Genomic DNA, 17,128 nt, shown 5'->3' on the forward strand with positions numbered 1-17,128 from the left:
TATGATGTCTGAACCTTGTGTACACTAAGTTTATATCATCGTTTTTTATCGTAGATTATGATGATGTCTTTAGCTTGCGTACACTAAGTTTTATCATCGTCTTACATCATAGACTATGATGTCTGTACCTTGTGTACACTAAGTTTTATCGTCATTTTTCTTCGTACAGCGGGAGAGCCCAAGTTCGGCCCTCGCAGTCTTTATATTGACGTCTCCGGCGAAGTCCGTAAAGATGCTGTTCGTCTTCCCACTTCTATTCTCAGCTCCAGGCCCGGCGCGCTTCCGAACACACAGGTAACCTGAACATTTCTCACGCTTCAAAGGTCAAACGAAAAACCAAACAAGTTCGGCACGCTTTTTTGTTGAAACCTTGTTGAAAGCTTGGCGCAGCAGCTCCAGGTTGTTTTCAATTCCTGTTTGCAACCCTGTTGATAAGACCACTTCCTACTGTTGGCCCAATATTAAATAGCTCATTTCTTACAAAACCTTTCTGATTGGAGCCTTTCAATCCAGCTTTTAATAATTTTTTTTAACTTATTATCAATTCCAATACTCCCACCAGGTTCATTTTAAAGCTAATTTCAGCTGACTTTATTTCTGGGACTTTTCCAGTTTATGGAAATCGAAGACCCAGTTCGTCGCCGAGTTCACACAGTCTCTGTTGCTGGGGGCAACCAGTTGAGTGATGGGCGCATGGAGAATCTGCGTGGGTTTGAACTCCTCCCCCCTAAGGTGTCTTTTGGCACGCTGAAGGAGGGATGCACCTACATCAACACTGTGCTCCTGAAGAATGTCGGGATCGATAGCTGCCGATTTAAGGTCAAGCAACCGCCACCAAGCACTGGACTGAGGGTGTTATACAACCCAGGACCGGTAAGCACAGGACTGAGGGTGTTATACAACCCGGGACCGGTAAGCACTAGACTGAGGGTGTTATACAACCCGGGACTGGTAAGCACTAGACTGAGGGTGTTATACAACCCGGGACCGGTAAGCACTGGACTGAGGGTGTTATACAACCCGGGACCGGTAAGCACTAGACTGAGGGTGTTATACAACCCGGGACCGGTAAGCAATGGACTGAGGGTGTTATACAACCCGGGACCGGTAAGCACAGGGCTGAGGGTGTTATACAACCCGGGACCGGTAAGCACAGGACTGAGGGTGTTATACAACCCGGGACTGGTAAGCACTAGACTGAGGGTGTTATACAACCCGGGACCGGTAAGCACTAGACTGAGGGTGTTATACAACCCGGGACCGGTAAGCAATGGACTGAGGGTGTTATACAACCCGGGACCGGTAAGCACAGGACTGAGGGTGTTATACAACCCGGGACCGGTAAGCACAGGACTGAGGGTGTTATACAACCCGGGACCGGTAAGCACAGGACTGAGGGTGTTATACAACCCGGGACCGGTAAGCACTGGACTGAGGGTGTTATACAACCCGGGACCGGTAAGCACTAGACTGAGGGTGTTATACAACCCGGGACCGGTAAGCACTAGACTGAGGGTGTTATACAACCCGGGACCGGTAAGCACTGGACTGAGGGTGTTATACAACCCGGGACCGGTAAGCACTAGACTGAGGGTGTTATACAACCCGGGACCGGTAAGCACTAGACTGAGGGTGTTATACAACCCGGGACCGGTAAGCACTGGACTGAGGGTGTTATACAACCCGGGACCGGTAAGCACTAGACTGAGGGTGTTATACAACCCGGGACCGGTAAGCACTGGACTGAGGGTGTTATACAACCCGGGACCGGTAAGCACTGGACTGAGGGTGTTATACAACCCGGGACCGGTAAGCACTGGACTGAGGGTGTTATACAACCCGGGACCGGTAAGCACTAGACTGAGGGTGTTATACAACCCGGGACCGGTAAGCACTGGACTGAGGGTGTTATACAACCCGGGACCGGTAAGCACAGGACTGAGGGTGTTATACAACCCGGGACCGGTAAGCACTAGACTGAGGGTGTTATACAACCCGGGACCGGTAAGCACTGGACTGAGGGTGTTATACAACCCGGGACCGGTAAGCACTGGACTGAGGGTGTTATACAACCCGGGACCGGTAAGCACTGGACTGAGGGTGTTATACAACCCGGGACCGGTAAGCACTAGACTAAGGGTGTTATACAACCCGGGACCGGTAAGCACTGGACTGAGGGTGTTATACAACCCGGGACCGGTAAGCACAGGACTGAGGGTGTTATACAACCCGGGACCGGTAAGCACTAGACTGAGGGTGTTATACAACCCGGGACCGGTAAGCACTGGACTGAGGGTGTTATACAACCCGGGACCGGTAAGCACTGGACTGAGGGTGTTATACAACCCGGGACCGGTAAGCACTGGACTGAGGGTGTTATACAACCCGGGACCGGTAAGCACTGGACTGAGGGTGTTATACAACCCGGGACCGGTAAGCACTAGACTGAGGGTGTTATACAACCCGGGACCGGTAAGCACTGGACTGAGGGTGTTATACAACCCGGGACCGGTAAGCACAGGACTGAGGGTGTTATACAACCCGGGACCGGTAAGCACTAGACTGAGGGTGTTATACAACCCGGGACCGGTAAGCACTGGACTGAGGGTGTTATACAACCCGGGACCGGTAAGCACTGGACTGAGGGTGTTATACAACCCGGGACCGGTAAGCACTAGACTGAGGGTGTTATACAACCCGGGACCGGTAAGCACAGGACTGAGGGTGTTATACAACCCGGGACCGGTAATCACTGGACTGAGGGTGTTATACAACCCGGGACCGGTAAGCACTGGACTGAGGGTGTTATACAACCCGGGACCGGTAAGCACAGGACTGAGGGTGTTATACAACCCGGGACCGGTAAGCACTGGACTGAGGGTGTTATACAACCCGGGACCAGTAAGCACAGGACTGAGGGTGTTATACAACCCGGGAGCGGTAAGCACTGGACTGAGGGTGTTATACAACCCGGGACTGGTAAGCACTGGACTGAAGGTGTTTAACAATGTCCCACTTAGGCCTTATCCATCTTTGATCAATTCTCGCGTGTAACCAAGGCCTTATCCATCTTTGTTCAATTCTCGCGTGTAACCAAGGCCTTCCATCCATCTTTGTTCAATTCTCGTGTCTAACCAAGGCCTTATTCATCTCAGGTTGCCGCCGGTATGAGCGCCAAGCTGGACGTGGAGATCTTCGCTGTGGCTGTCGGCGTGTCCGGTGAGTCTGGAGTTGGCCATGTCGGACACCACGTGGAGATAGTGACGGAGACAGACGCTCTTTATCTACCTGTTTATGCAAATATCCTTTTTGACATGCCCATGACTGTCACGTGAACATCACGTGAGACACGACTAGCGCTTGGAATAGAAAGCTTTTAATTATATCATACGACGTTCGTTCGTGTTCCTAGGACTCGTGATCAGAGCCTGCGGTAGAGGCTGCTTATTCATATGTCACGTGAGCTTTACGTGCGCTCTTGTTCCTAGGATAGGCCGTTTCGGTCAACTAATTTTCGTGTCAACTTCACAAATAATGAGGGAGGAGCCACCACAACAAACAATCGCCCCAACACTAACAGCGAAATGATAGCACCAATAAACACAATAAACTGCTTTTCTCAACAACCTCATAGAAACTTATCGGTGTAGCATCCTTAACGCTTTCTACCCATATTGACATCATTTGAATACGAAAACCGCTTCGGCAATGAGGACAGCGGTATTTCCAAGGGAACCAAGCGCGTGCCTAATAGACCTCCTTCCCGAGATCCAACACGGCCACGTAAAGCGGAGGACTACGAGCTGATTGGTGCAGATTCATGAGTACGTATTAACGTAACAAAAGAACGCCCCAACCCCACCCCCAACCCCCAAATACAGGAATTTTACCTTTCAAGCGGCACTCGACTGAGATTTGTTGCGTACTTGGTTGATGTTTGTCCATTGCGCGCTGTGTGGTCTTTCGTTCTTCTACTAGAGAAAGACGCGCGCGAAAATGAGATGCATAAACTATCCCTGGGTGAACAGCGCCATCATTACTGATGAAAACAGTATTACGATAGAGTATTTAACTTTGGTTTGGTTTGGTTTACATGTTTCAGGCATGCAAAGAGGGATTGAGGATTTGCCGATCACCGTGTAGATAATTCAAAATATTTTACTTTTTCTAAAGCGTAAAATGACTTGTAAAAAATGTAGAAACATCTTGTAAAGTATTGAACAGTTTTACTGCGTGTAATTAAAATATTTCTTTATTACTACCATTTGCCTTATTTATGTTGCATGTTTATCCTTAATCAGTAGAATCGTAGTTATGTGCGACTTGCCTTAACTGGTCACGTGATGACTGCGCCCGTCACCCCAGAGAACGGCCAAAAAATAAGACCTTTTAATGGAAATAAACCCTTCTTCAGTTTTTGACAAAGAAACTCTCTGGCTTATACGTAAGCGCTAGATCATTTGCTTATTGTTGTTGCTATTTTGCCGCTAAAAGCCAGAGCGATCGCTAGTTTGCCACCCAAAACGTCGCCTATAGACCGTTGTAACGATGTTGCGCGCGCGTCCAAAATTGCCACAGATTGGCGGGCCACTGTTAATCTAAAATGCGGACAAAGGGGATGTGACTTCAAAACTCCGCGTAAGTAGCATTTTCTATCGCTTTGTCTGTAAACTTCCTACACAATTTTTGATCAGCTGTGGCCGCCCAGTCTGTGTCATTTTGTATGAGCGCGCAACATCGTGAAAACGGTCTATTTGCTGGCGCTCAGTAGCCCCCCCCCCCCTCCCCCCGCCACCACAACCCCTTTCCCTAATAAAAAGAACGTATTACTTTTATTTGGCTTTGTGAAGCTTATCCATTATTTTCTCAAAGATGAGAGTCTCTCTACAGTACATTGCTCCAGCCTTATGGTCCCTCCCTAAATAGTCGGGTCGCTTAGCGCACAAAAAGAGCTCAATCTATACACAGCGGACAAAAGCACCAAACTTGGTATAAATATAGCCTAGAGGATGGTTATCAATATTGAGACCGGTGCCCACCGGTACCATTTGCGGATCCATAAATAAAGAGCAATTCTTTTTTTTAGAAATCTGGTGTTGCGGTTACCCTGTGGTAAGATTTTCATACCTTTTCAAGTCACAAAAAAGATCAAAATGCACATATTTGAAAAGATTTCTATCATTTCAGCTGTATTCTATCGAATTCCGAGCCAAAAACATATAAATAGCTAAGAAAAGCTACATTTGAAGAAGGAAAACCTACTGGAACCCAGGCCCCACGCGGCTTTATTTACATCCCTTTTGCTAACAAGCAAATATGACTGATTTTTATTAATTAAATAAGCACAAATGTGGTGCACATGAATTTTCCCAGAAATGTTCTTTCAATGAGTTCTCTAAGTATTATATTAAGGGCTATAGAGCTTTAATTTAACCAGCGCGGCTGTAATTAATAGGCACGTCAGCAGGAAAAAATATGCTACCGATGAGGGAGATTTTCCATAGCCTATTGTGCGTTGATAAATTATACCATGACAACTTGGATCATTTGTTTATCTTTTCGCTACTGCCCTATGTTATTTTAAAATCAAAGTATCACAATTGTTTCCGAGGCGAGAGCCTCGCTCTACCCCATGCTAGTTATGTGCCAAAGCGGGGGAGCCGGCAGACGCCCTTGACTTCCAACCACTCGGTCGTATGAAGCCGAAAACCCTAGCTAATAGCGTTCCATGATTTTTATTTTCATTTTGTAAAAAAAAAGGATATCGAACTAATATAGATCGGCAGTGGTGGCTTGCGTCTACAGGTATTCCGCTCAAAACCTTCTGATCATAAGAATAATTCTGGCTTACGTGAGGTTTTGGGCTAAACGTGTCCTCTCTTAAGGTTGACGCTAGTATCGTCAACACTTGAGTATTTGAACACTTGTTTATAGCACCGTCGTTTCTCCGACACCTCGAAGAAAACGTCCCTGAGAAAGGAAAAATTCTCTGTTTGGAAAGATATCCCATGCGTACGCGCATCATTCTGAAAAGTCTCTTTCAGTTTGTTTCAGAATAATTCTCTTCCCTTACAATAACGGTCCGCCGATCACTGATCCGCACCTTAGGGAAAGCCTCTAAAACTCTGTCCTTTAGTAGAAAACGGTTAAAGGATTTCTCATTCCCAAAATCTCCCAAGCGTGTCTCATGTACATTGTGGAGCTCGGACATCAGAAAAAGGAACGTACCATTTTCAACAGCCTCGACTTATATATTCTGTTAATATATTCTATAAGCCTGACAAAAGCTCTATACTTTTTTATCATCCTCTCTCGCTTCCTGGAGACCTTTCCTTTTCTTATGCTCCACGGCCCTTTCCATCCCCGAGGCCATCATTGAGACATCTTTAGGATAATAAAATAGTCCTCTAATGCTCGAAGTCCTCTAATGCTAATGCTTACAAAGCACCCTTTTAAATCCAAGTGCGGCGATTCGTTGGAGGTTGGTTGCTATCCTGCTAAAAGCATGCGATGCGTTCAACCTCATCACTATGATGCACACGTAGGGAGCAATAAGCACTGTTTTTTTCGTAGTGCCTCTGCTGGTCAGCTTTTTTTTAAGTGCTTTCGAGCATTAATACCGCAAATTTGTGACAATTCCTGTGCTATTTTGCGCTATTTGCGCGACATAGAGTTTCTACAGATGTTTCTTCTGGGGGCAGAACATCCAAATCATAAAATATTCTCAAGAAAAGAATAACAACCTAATAATTTTGATTAAGGAGGCATATCTAAAGCATCTTATTGGTATTTGGTGTCTAGTTGGCAGACACTTACAAAGCCCCCTTTTAAATCCAATTAAATCCATCTTCACCTCTTTTTATTTAGCCAACGTCAAAATACCCAATAATTGCGATTAATCGCAGATTTAGAAGAAATAAATTTAAAATCAAGACAAAATTTCGTATTTAGTAGGTTATAGACATTGTACGTCCTTGATACATAAAGAATGAGATTTTTTTACCTAAAATACGCGATTTTACGAGGTACTTACAGCATATACAGTGCCAATATAAGCCGCCATCTTGGATAACCGTGAGGGGGATTGGGTCTAGCTTTGAAAACGTTTTCTCTTAAATAAATCATTTTAATGCAGCCGACGACAGTTTTATATTGAAATATTAACAAATACTGTTATATTTCCCCTACCAAAAAAAAAAACAATCAGATATTTCGCCTTAGTTTTGGAAATACAGATCTTTTAAATTTCACCACAGGGAGCCCGTGATAGACGCTTTTTTCTAATTTTTATTCCGTTATTACACAAAATCCTCAAGTGGTACCGGTGGGCACCGGTCTCAATATTAATAAGCATCCTCTTGGCTATCTTTATGCCAAGTTTGGTGCTTTTGTCCGCTATGTATAGATTGAAACAAGCGACCGGACTAAAAGGGTACTTTTTCTCCCCAGGTCAAAGCGGTCTTTTTCTTTCTCCTTTTTCTCCCCAGGTCAAAGCGGTCTTTTTCTTCCTCCTTTTTCTCCCCAGGTCAAAGCGGTCTTTTTCTTCCTCCTTTTTCTCCCCAGGCCCAAGCGGTCTTTTTGTTCCTCCTTTTTCTCCCCAGGTCAAAGCGGTTTTTTTGTTCCTCCTTTTTCTCCCCAGGTCAAAGCGATCTTTTTCTTCCTCCTTTTTCTCCCCAGGTCAAAGCGGTCTTTTTGTTCCTCCTTTTTCTCCCCAGGTCAATGCGGTTTTTTTGTTCCTCCTTTTTCTCCCCAGGTCAAAGCGATCTTTTTCTTCCTCCTTTTTCTCCCCAGGTCAAAGCGGTCTTTTTGTTCCTCCTTTTTCTCCCCAGGTCAAAGCGATCTTTTTCTTCCTCCTTTTTCTCCCCAGGTCAAAGCGGTCTTTTTGTTCTTCCTTTTTCTCCCCAGGTCAATGCGGTTTTTTTGTTCCTCCTTTTTCTCCCCAGGTCAAAGCGGTCTTTTTTTTCCCCCTTTTTCTCCCCAGGTCAAAGCGGTCTTTTTCTTCCCCCTTTTTCTCCCCAGGTCAAAGCGGTCTTTTTCTTCCCCCTTTTTCTCCCAAGGTCAAAGCGGTCTTTTTCTTCCCCCTTTTTCTCCCCAGGTCAAAGCGGTCTTTTTCTTCCTCCTTTTTCTCCCCAGGTCAAAGCGGTCTTTTTCTTCCCCCTTTTTCTCCCCAGGTCAAAGCGGTCTTTTTCTTCCCCCTTTTTCTCCCCAGGTCAAAGCGGTGTTTTTCTTCCTCCTTTTTCTACCCAGGTCAAAAGCGGTCGTTTTCTTCCTCTTTTTTCTCCCCACATATCAACATATTCCCCATTGATAGTGTCCTTCGTTTGTATTGCCTTATTTGGGCATGGATGCCCATATTTAGAAGAGCTAAAGTTTCCCCACTTGCAGATCTCCAGAAAACATGGAGAAAAGCTGTTTCCTGTCAATTTGAGACTCGCGGCAAAGATTTGACAAGAAAAACTTGATCGCTTGGTCAAATCTTTATCTCACTAATCTTGAAAAGCCCCTAGACACAGGCCTCCAAGAGATTGACCGAGCGGGTTTTAAGGTCACCCAAATTTTGATATGGGTGAAAGCGGTCTTTTTCTTCCTCCTTTCTCTCCCCAGGTCAAAGCGGTCTTTTTCTTCCTCCTTTTTCTCCCCAGGTCAAAGCGGTCTTTTTCTCCCTCCTTTTTCTCCCCAGGTCAAAGCGGTCTTTTTCTTCCCCCTTTTTCTCCCCAGGTCAAAGCGGTCTTTTTCTTCCTCCTTTTTCTCCCCAGGTCAAAACGGTCTTTTTCTTCCTCCTTTTTCTCCCCAGGTCAAAGCGGTCTTTTTCTTCCCCCTTTTTCTCCCCAGGTCAAAGCGGTCTTTTTCTTCCCCCTTTTTCTCCCCAGGTCAAAGCGGTCTTTTTCTTCCTCCTTTTTCTCCCCAGGTCAAAGCGGTCTTTTTCTTCCCCCTTTTTCTCCCCAGGTCAAAGCGGTCTTTTTCTTCCCCCTTTTTCTCCCCAGGTCAAAGCGGTCTTTTTCTTCCCCCTTTTTCTCCCCGGGTCAAAGCGGTCTTTTTCTTCCTCCTTTTTCTCCCCAGGTCAAAGCGGTCTTTTTGTTCCTCCTTTTTCTCCCCAGGTCAAAGCGGTCTTTTTGTTCCTCCTTTTTCTCCCCAGGTCAAAGCGGTCTTTTTCTTCCTCCTTTTTCTCCCCAGGTCAAAGCGGTCTTTTTCTTTCTCCTTTTTCTCCCCAGGTCAAAGCGGTCTTTTTGTTCCTCCTTTTTCTCCCCAGGTCAAAGCGGTCTTTTTGTTCCTCCTTTTTCTCCCCAGGTCAAAGCGGTCTTTTTCTTCCTCCTTTTTCTCCCCAGGTCAAAGCGGTCTTTTTCTTCCTCCTTTTTCTCCCCAGGTCAAAGCGGTCTTTTTCTACCTCCTTTTGTTCCCCAGGCCCAAGCGGTTTTTTTCTTCCTCCTTTTTCTCCCCAGGTCAAAGCGGTCTTTTTCTTCCTCCTTTTTCTCCCCTGGTCAAAGCGGTCTTTTTCTTCCTCCTTTTTCTCCCCAGGTCAAAGCGGTCTTTTTCTTCCTCCTTTTTCTCCCCAGGTCAAAGCGGTCTTTTTGTTCCTCCTTTTTCTCCCCAGGTCAAAGCGGTCTTTTTGTTCCTCCTTTTTCTCCCCAGGTCAAAGCGGTCTTTTTCTTCCCCCTTTTTCTCCCCAGGTCAAAGCGGTCTTTTTCTTCCCCCTTTTTCTCCCCAGGTCAAAGCGGTCTTTTTGTTCCTCCTTTTTCTCCCCAGGTCAAAGCGGTCTTTTTGTTCCTCCTTTTTCTCCCCAGGTCAAAGCGGTCGTTTTCTTCCTCCTTTTTCTCCCCAGGTCAAAGCGGTCTTTTTGTTCCTCCTTTTTCTCCCCAGGTCAAAGCGGTCTTTTTGTTCCTCCTTTTTCTCCCCAGGTCCAAGCGGTCTTTTTCTTCCCCCTTTTTCTTCCCAGGTCAAAGCGATCTTTTTGTTCCTCCTTTTTCTCCCCAGGTCAAAGCGGTCGTTTTCTTCCTCCATTTTCTCCCCAGGTCAAAGCGGTCTTTTTGTTCCTCCTTTTTCTCCCCAGGTCAAAGCGGTCGTTTTCTTCCTCCTTTTTCTCCCCAGGTCAAAGCGGTCTTTTTGTTCCTCCTTTTTCTCCCCAGGTCAAAGCGGTCTTTTTCTTCCCCCTTTTTCTCCCCAGGTCAAAGCGGTCTTTTTCTTCCCCCTTTTTCTCCCCAGGTCAAAGCGATCTTTTTGTTCCTCCTTTTTCTCCCCAGGTCAAAGCGGTCGTTTTCTTCCTCCTTTTTCTCCCCAGGTCAAAGCGGTCTTTTTGTTCCTCTTTTTTCTCCCCAGGTCAAAGCGGTCTTTTTCTTCCTCCTTTTTCTCCCCAGGTCAAAGCGGTCTTTTTCTTCCTCCTTTTTCTCCCCAGGTCAAAGCGGTCTTTTTGTTCCTCCTTTTTCTCCCCAGGTCAAAGCGGTCTTTTTGTTCCTCCTTTTTCTCCCCAGGTCAAAGCGGTCTTTTTGTTCCTCCTTTTTCTCCCCAGGTCAAAGCGGTCTTTTTCTTCCTCCTTTTTCTCCCCAGGTCAAAGCGGTCTTTTTCTTCCTCCTTTTTCTCCCCAGGTCAAAGCGGTCTTTTTCTTCCTCCTTTTTCTCCCCAGGTCAAAGCGGTCTTTTTCTTTCTCCTTTTTCTCCCCAGGTCAAAGCGGTCTTTTTCTTCCTCCTTTTTCTCCCCAGGTCAAAGCGGTCTTTTTGTTCCTCCTTTTTCTCCCCAGGCCTAAGCGGTCTTTTTCTTCCTCCTTTTTCTCCCCAGGTCAAAGCGGTCTTTTTCTTCCCCCTTTTTCTCCCCAGGTCAAAGCGGTCTTTTTGTTCCTCCTTTTTCTCCCCAGGTCAAAGCGGTCTTTTTCTTCCCCCTTTTTCTCCCCAGGTCAAAGCGGTCTTTTTCTTCCCCCTTTTTCTCCCCAGGTCAAAGCGGTCTTTTTGTTCCTCCTTTTTCTCACCAGGTCAAAGCGGTCTTTTTCTTCCTCCTTTTTCTCCCCAGGTCAAAGCGGTCTTTTTCTTCCCCCTTTTTCTCCCCAGGTCAAAGCGGTCTTTTTCTTCCCCCTTTTTCTCCCCAGGTCAAAGCGGTCTTTTTCTTCCTCCTTTCTCTCCCTAGGTCAAAGCGGTCTTTTTCTTCCCCCTTTTTCTCCCCAGGTCAAAGCGGTCTTTTTGTTCCTCCTTTTTCTCCCCAGGTCAAAGCGGTCTTTTTGTTCCTCCTTTTTCTCCCCAGGTCAAAGCGGTCTTTTTGTTCCTCCTTTTTCTCCCCAGGTCAAAGCGGTCTTTTTGTTCCTCCTTTTTCTCCCCAGGTCAAAGCGGTCTTTTTCTTCCCCCTTTTTCTCCCCAGGTCAAAGCGGTCTTTTTCTTCCCCCTTTTTCTCCCCAGGTCAAAGCGGTCTTTTTGTTCCTCCTTTTTCTCCCCAGGTCAAAGCGGTCTTTTTGTTCCTCCTTTTTCTCCCCAGGTCAAAGCGGTCGTTTTCTTCCTCCTTTTTCTCCCCAGGTCAAAGCGGTCTTTTTGTTCCTCCTTTTTCTCCCCAGGTCAAAGCGGTCTTTTTGTTCCTCCTTTTTCTCCCCAGGTCCAAGCGGTCTTTTTCTTCCCCCTTTTTCTTCCCAGGTCAAAGCGATCTTTTTGTTCCTCCTTTTTCTCCCCAGGTCAAAGCGGTCGTTTTCTTCCTCCATTTTCTCCCCAGGTCAAAGCGGTCTTTTTGTTCCTCCTTTTTCTCCCCAGGTCAAAGCGGTCGTTTTCTTCCTCCTTTTTCTCCCCAGGTCAAAGCGGTCTTTTTGTTCCTCCTTTTTCTCCCCAGGTCAAAGCGGTCTTTTTCTTCCCCCTTTTTCTCCCCAGGTCAAAGCGGTCTTTTTCTTCCCCCTTTTTCTCCCCAGGTCAAAGCGATCTTTTTGTTCCTCCTTTTTCTCCCCAGGTCAAAGCGGTCGTTTTCTTCCTCCTTTTTCTCCCCAGGTCAAAGCGGTCTTTTTGTTCCTCTTTTTTCTCCCCAGGTCAAAGCGGTCTTTTTGTTCCTCCTTTTTCTCCCCAGGTCAAAGCGGTCTTTTTCTTCCTCCTTTTTCTCCCCAGGTCAAAGCGGTCTTTTTGTTCCTCCTTTTTCTCCCCAGGTCAAAGCGGTCTTTTTCTTCCCCCTTTTTCTCCCCAGGTCAAAGCGGTCTTTTTCTTCCCCCTTTTTCTCCCCAGGTTAAAGCGGTCTTTTTGTTCCTCCTTTTTCTCCCCAGGTCAAAGCGGTCTTTTTGTTCCTCCTTTTTCTCCCCAGGTCAAAGCGGTCGTTTTCTTCCTCCTTTTTCTCCCCAGGTCAAAGCGGTCTTTTTGTTCCTCCTTTTTCTCCCCAGGTCAAAGCGGTCTTTTTGTTCCTCCTTTTTCTCCCCAGGTCAAAGCGGTCTTTTTCTTCCTCCTTTTTCTCCCCAGGTCAAAGCGGTCTTTTTCTTCCTCCTTTTTCTCCCCAGGTCAAAGCGGTCTTTTTCTTTCTCCTTTTTCTCCCCAGGTCAAAGCGGTCTTTTTGTTCCTCCTTTTTCTCCCCAGGTCAAAGCGGTCTTTTTGTTCCTCCTTTTTCTCCCCAGGTCAAAGCGGTCTTTTTCTTCCTCCTTTTTCTCCCCAGGTCAAAGCGGTCTTTTTCTTCCTCCTTTTTCTCCCCAGGTCAAAGCGGTCTTTTTCTACCTCCTTTTGTTCCCCAGGCCCAAGCGGTTTTTTTCTTCCTCCTTTTTCTCCCCAGGTCAAAGCGGTCTTTTTCTTCCTCCTTTTTCTCCCCTGGTCAAAGCGGTCTTTTTCTTCCTCCTTTTTCTCCCCAGGTCAAAGCGGTCTTTTTCTTCCTCCTTTTTCTCCCCAGGTCAAAGCGGTCTTTTTGTTCCTCCTTTTTCTCCCCAGGTCAAAGCGGTCTTTTTGTTCCTCCTTTTTTTCCCCAGGTCAAAGCGGTCTTTTTCTTCCCCCTTTTTCTCCCCAGGTCAAAGCGGTCTTTTTCTTCCCCCTTTTTCTCCCCAGGTCAAAGCGGTCTTTTTGTTCCTCCTTTTTCTCCCCAGGTCAAAGCGGTCTTTTTGTTCCTCCTTTTTCTCCCCAGGTCAAAGCGGTCGTTTTCTTCCTCCTTTTTCTCCCCAGGTCAAAGCGGTCTTTTTGTTCCTCCTTTTTCTCCCCAGGTCAAAGCGGTCTTTTTGTTCCTCCTTTTTCTCCCCAGGTCCAAGCGGTCTTTTTCTTCCCCCTTTTTCTTCCCAGGTCAAAGCGATCTTTTTGTTCCTCCTTTTTCTCCCCAGGTCAAAGCGGTCGTTTTCTTCCTCCATTTTCTCCCCAGGTCAAAGCGGTCGTTTTCTTCCTCCATTTTCTCCCCAGGTCAAAGCGGTCGTTTTCTTCCTCCTTTTTCTCCCCAGGTCAAAGCGGTCTTTTTGTTCCTCCTTTTTCTCCCCAGGTCAAAGCGGTCTTTTTCTTCCCCCTTTTTCTCCCCAGGTCAAAGCGGTCTTTTTCTTCCCCCTTTTTCTCCCCAGGTCAAAGCGATCTTTTTGTTCCTCCTTTTTCTCCCCAGGTCAAAGCGGTCGTTTTCTTCCTCCTTTTTCTCCCCAGGTCAAAGCGGTCTTTTTGTTCCTCTTTTTTCTCCCCAGGTCAAAGCGGTCTTTTTCTTCCTCCTTTTTCTCCCCAGGTCAAAGCGGTCTTTTTCTTCCTCCTTTTTCTCCCCAGGTCAAAGCGGTCTTTTTGTTCCTCCTTTTTCTCCCCAGGTCAAAGCGGTCTTTTTGTTCCTCCTTTTTCTCCCCAGGTCAAAGCGGTCTTTTTGTTCCTCCTTTTTCTCCCCAGGTCAAAGCGGTCTTTTTCTTCCTCCTTTTTCTCCCCAGGTCAAAGCGGTCTTTTTCTTCCTCCTTTTTCTCCCCAGGTCAAAGCGGTCTTTTTCTTCCTCCTTTTTCTCCCCAGGTCAAAGCGGTCTTTTTCTTTCTCCTTTTTCTCCCCAGGTCAAAGCGGTCTTTTTCTTCCTCCTTTTTCTCCCCAGGTCAAAGCGGTCTTTTTGTTCCTCCTTTTTCTCCCCAGGCCTAAGCGGTCTTTTTCTTCCTCCTTTTTCTCCCCAGGTCAAAGCGGTCTTTTTCTTCCCCCTTTTTCTCCCCAGGTCAAAGCGGTCTTTTTGTTCCTCCTTTTTCTCCCCAGGTCAAAGCGGTCTTTTTCTTCCCCCTTTTTCTCCCCAGGTCAAAGCGGTCTTTTTCTTCCCCCTTTTTCTCCCCAGGTCAAAGCGGTCTTTTTGTTCCTCCTTTTTCTCACCAGGTCAAAGCGGTCTTTTTCTTCCTCCTTTTTCTCCCCAGGTCAAAGCGGTCTTTTTCTTCCCCCTTTTTCTCCCCAGGTCAAAGCGGTCTTTTTCTTCCCCCTTTTTCTCCCCAGGTCAAAGCGGTCTTTTTCTTCCTCCTTTCTCTCCCTAGGTCAAAGCGGTCTTTTTCTTCCCCCTTTTTCTCCCCAGGTCAAAGCGGTCTTTTTGTTCCTCCTTTTTCTCCCCAGGTCAAAGCGGTCTTTTTGTTCCTCCTTTTTCTCCCCAGGTCAAAGCGGTCTTTTTGTTCCTCCTTTTTCTCCCCAGGTCAAAGCGGTCTTTTTGTTCCTCCTTTTTCTCCCCAGGTCAAAGCGGTCTTTTTCTTCCCCCTTTTTCTCCCCAGGTCAAAGCGGTCTTTTTCTTCCCCCTTTTTCTCCCCAGGTCAAAGCGGTCTTTTTGTTCCTCCTTTTTCTCCCCAGGTCAAAGCGGTCTTTTTGTTCCTCCTTTTTCTCCCCAGGTCAAAGCGGTCGTTTTCTTCCTCCTTTTTCTCCCCAGGTCAAAGCGGTCTTTTTGTTCCTCCTTTTTCTCCCCAGGTCAAAGCGGTCTTTTTGTTCCTCCTTTTTCTCCCCAGGTCCAAGCGGTCTTTTTCTTCCCCCTTTTTCTTCCCAGGTCAAAGCGATCTTTTTGTTCCTCCTTTTTCTCCCCAGGTCAAAGCGGTCGTTTTCTTCCTCCATTTTCTCCCCAGGTCAAAGCGGTCTTTTTGTTCCTCCTTTTTCTCCCCAGGTCAAAGCGGTCTTTTTGTTCCTCCTTTTTCTCCCCAGGTCAAAGCGGTCTTTTTGTTCCTCCTTTTTCTCCCCAGGTCAAAGCGGTCTTTTTCTTCCCCCTTTTTCTCCCCAGGTCAAAGCGGTCTTTTTCTTCCCCCTTTTTCTCCCCAGGTCAAAGCGATCTTTTTGTTCCTCCTTTTTCTCCCCAGGTCAAAGCGGTCGTTTTCTTCCTCCTTTTTCTCCCCAGGTCAAAGCGGTCTTTTTGTTCCTCTTTTTTCTCCCCAGGTCAAAGCGGTCTTTTTGTTCCTCCTTTTTCTCCCCAGGTCAAAGCGGTCTTTTTCTTCCTCCTTTTTCTCCCCAGGTCAAAGCGGTCTTTTTGTTCCTCCTTTTTCTCCCCAGGTCAAAGCGGTCTTTTTCTTCCCCCTTTTTCTCCCCAGGTCAAAGCGGTCTTTTTCTTCCCCCTTTTTCTCCCCAGGTCAAAGCGGTCTTTTTGTTCCTCCTTTTTCTCCCCAGGTCAAAGCGGTCTTTTTGTTCCTCCTTTTTCTCCCCAGGTCAAAGCGGTCGTTTTCTTCCTCCTTTTTCTCCCCAGGTCAAAGCGGTCTTTTTGTTCCTCCTTTTTCTCCCCAGGTCAAAGCGGTCTTTTTGTTCCTCCTTTTTCTCCCCAGGTCCAAGCGGTCTTTTTCTTCCCCCTTTTTCTTCCCAGGTCAAAGCGATCTTTTTGTTCCTCCTTTTTCTCCCCAGGTCAAAGCGGTCGTTTTCTTCCTCCATTTTCTCCCCAGGTCAAAGCGGTCTTTTTGTTCCTCCTTTTTCTCCCCAGGTCAAAGCGGTCGTTTTCTTCCTCCTTTTTCTCCCCAGGTCAAAGCGGTCTTTTTGTTCCTCCTTTTTCTCCCCAGGTCAAAGCGGTCTTTTTCTTCCCCCTTTTTCTCCCCAGGTCAAAGCGGTCTTTTTCTTCCCCCTTTTTCTCCCCAGGTCAAAGCGATCTTTTTGTTCCTCCTTTTTCTCCCCAGGTCAAAGCGGTCGTTTTCTTCCTCCTTTTTCTCCCCAGGTCAAAGCGGTCTTTTTGTTCCTCTTTTTTCTCCCCAGGTCAAAGCGGTCTTTTTGTTCCTCCTTTTTCTCCCCAGGTCAAAGCGGTCTTTTTCTTCCTCCTTTTTCTCCCCAGGTCAAAGCGGTCTTTTTGTTCCTCCTTTTTCTCCCCAGGTCAAAGCGGTCTTTTTGTTCCTCCTTTTTCTCCCCAGGTCAAAGCGGTCTTTTTGTTCCTCCTTTTTCTCCCCAGGTCAAAGCGGTCTTTTTCTTCCTCCTTTTTCTCCCCAGGTCAAAGCGGTCTTTTTGTTCCTCCTTTTTCTCCCCAGGTCAAAGCGGTCTTTTTGTTCCTCCTTTTTCTCCCCAGGTCAAAGCGGTCTTTTTCTTCCCCCTTTTTCTCCCCAGGTCAAAGCGGTCTTTTTCTTCCCCCTTTTTCTCCCCAGGTCAAAGCGGTCTTTTTCTTCCCCCTTTTTCTCCCCAGGTCAAAGCGGTCTTTTTGTTCCTCCTTTTTCTCACCAGGTCAAAGCGGTCTTTTTGTTCCTCCTTTTTCTCCCCAGGTCAAAGCGGTCTTTTTCTTCCTCCTTTTTCTCCCCAGGTCAAAGCGGTCTTTTTCTTCCCCCTTTTTCTCCCCAGGTCAAAGCGGTCTTTTTCTTCCCCCTTTTTCTCCCCAGGTCAAAGCGGTCTTTTTCTTCCCCCTTTTTCTCCCCAGGTCAAAGCGGTCTTTTTGTTCCTCCTTTTTCTCACCAGGTCAAAGCGGTCTTTTTGTTCCTCCTTTTTCTCCCCAGGTCAAAGCGGTCATTTTCTTCCTCCTTTTTCTCCCCAGGTCAAAGCGGTCTTTTTCTTCCTCCTTTCTCTCCCCAGGTCAAAGCGGTCTTTTTCTTTCTCCTTTTTCTCCCCAGGCCCAAGCGGTCTTTTTCTTCCCCCTTTTTCTCCCCAGGTCAAAGCGGTCTTTTTGTTCCTCCTTTTTCTCACCAGGTCAAAGCGGTCTTTTTGTTCCTCCTTTTTCTCCCCAGGTCAAAGCGGTCTTTTTCTTCCTCCTTTTTCTCCCCAGGTCAAAGCGGTCTTTTTCTTCCCCCTTTTTCTCCCCAGGTCAAAGCGGTCTTTTTCTTCCCCCTTTTTCTCCCCAGGTCAAAGCGGTC

The 17,128-nt window shown here is 46.8% G+C and overlaps 1 protein-coding gene across 2 annotated transcripts in view; it reads left to right on the forward strand.

Annotated features, from left to right (window-relative positions):
- The window catches only part of LOC5501035 (sperm-associated antigen 17), a 31,036-nt gene extending 26,775 nt beyond the window's left edge, over positions 1–4,261 (forward strand). For both annotated transcript variants that reach the window (XM_048721880.1, XM_048721881.1), the window contains 5 exons: positions 170–294; positions 613–873; positions 3,156–3,300; positions 3,670–3,824; positions 4,103–4,261. In XM_048721880.1, coding sequence (XP_048577837.1) covers positions 170–294; positions 613–873; positions 3,156–3,300; positions 3,670–3,824 — 686 coding nt within the window. In that variant the 3' untranslated portion in view covers positions 4,103–4,261. The remainder of the gene's footprint in view (positions 1–169; positions 295–612; positions 874–3,155; positions 3,301–3,669; positions 3,825–4,102) is intronic.
- The last annotated feature ends 12,867 nt before the right edge of the window (positions 4,262–17,128 follow it).

This window comes from Nematostella vectensis, chromosome 14 (assembly GCF_932526225.1).
Source record: "Nematostella vectensis chromosome 14, jaNemVect1.1, whole genome shotgun sequence".
Classification (NCBI taxonomy): Eukaryota; Metazoa; Cnidaria; class Anthozoa; order Actiniaria; family Edwardsiidae; genus Nematostella; species Nematostella vectensis.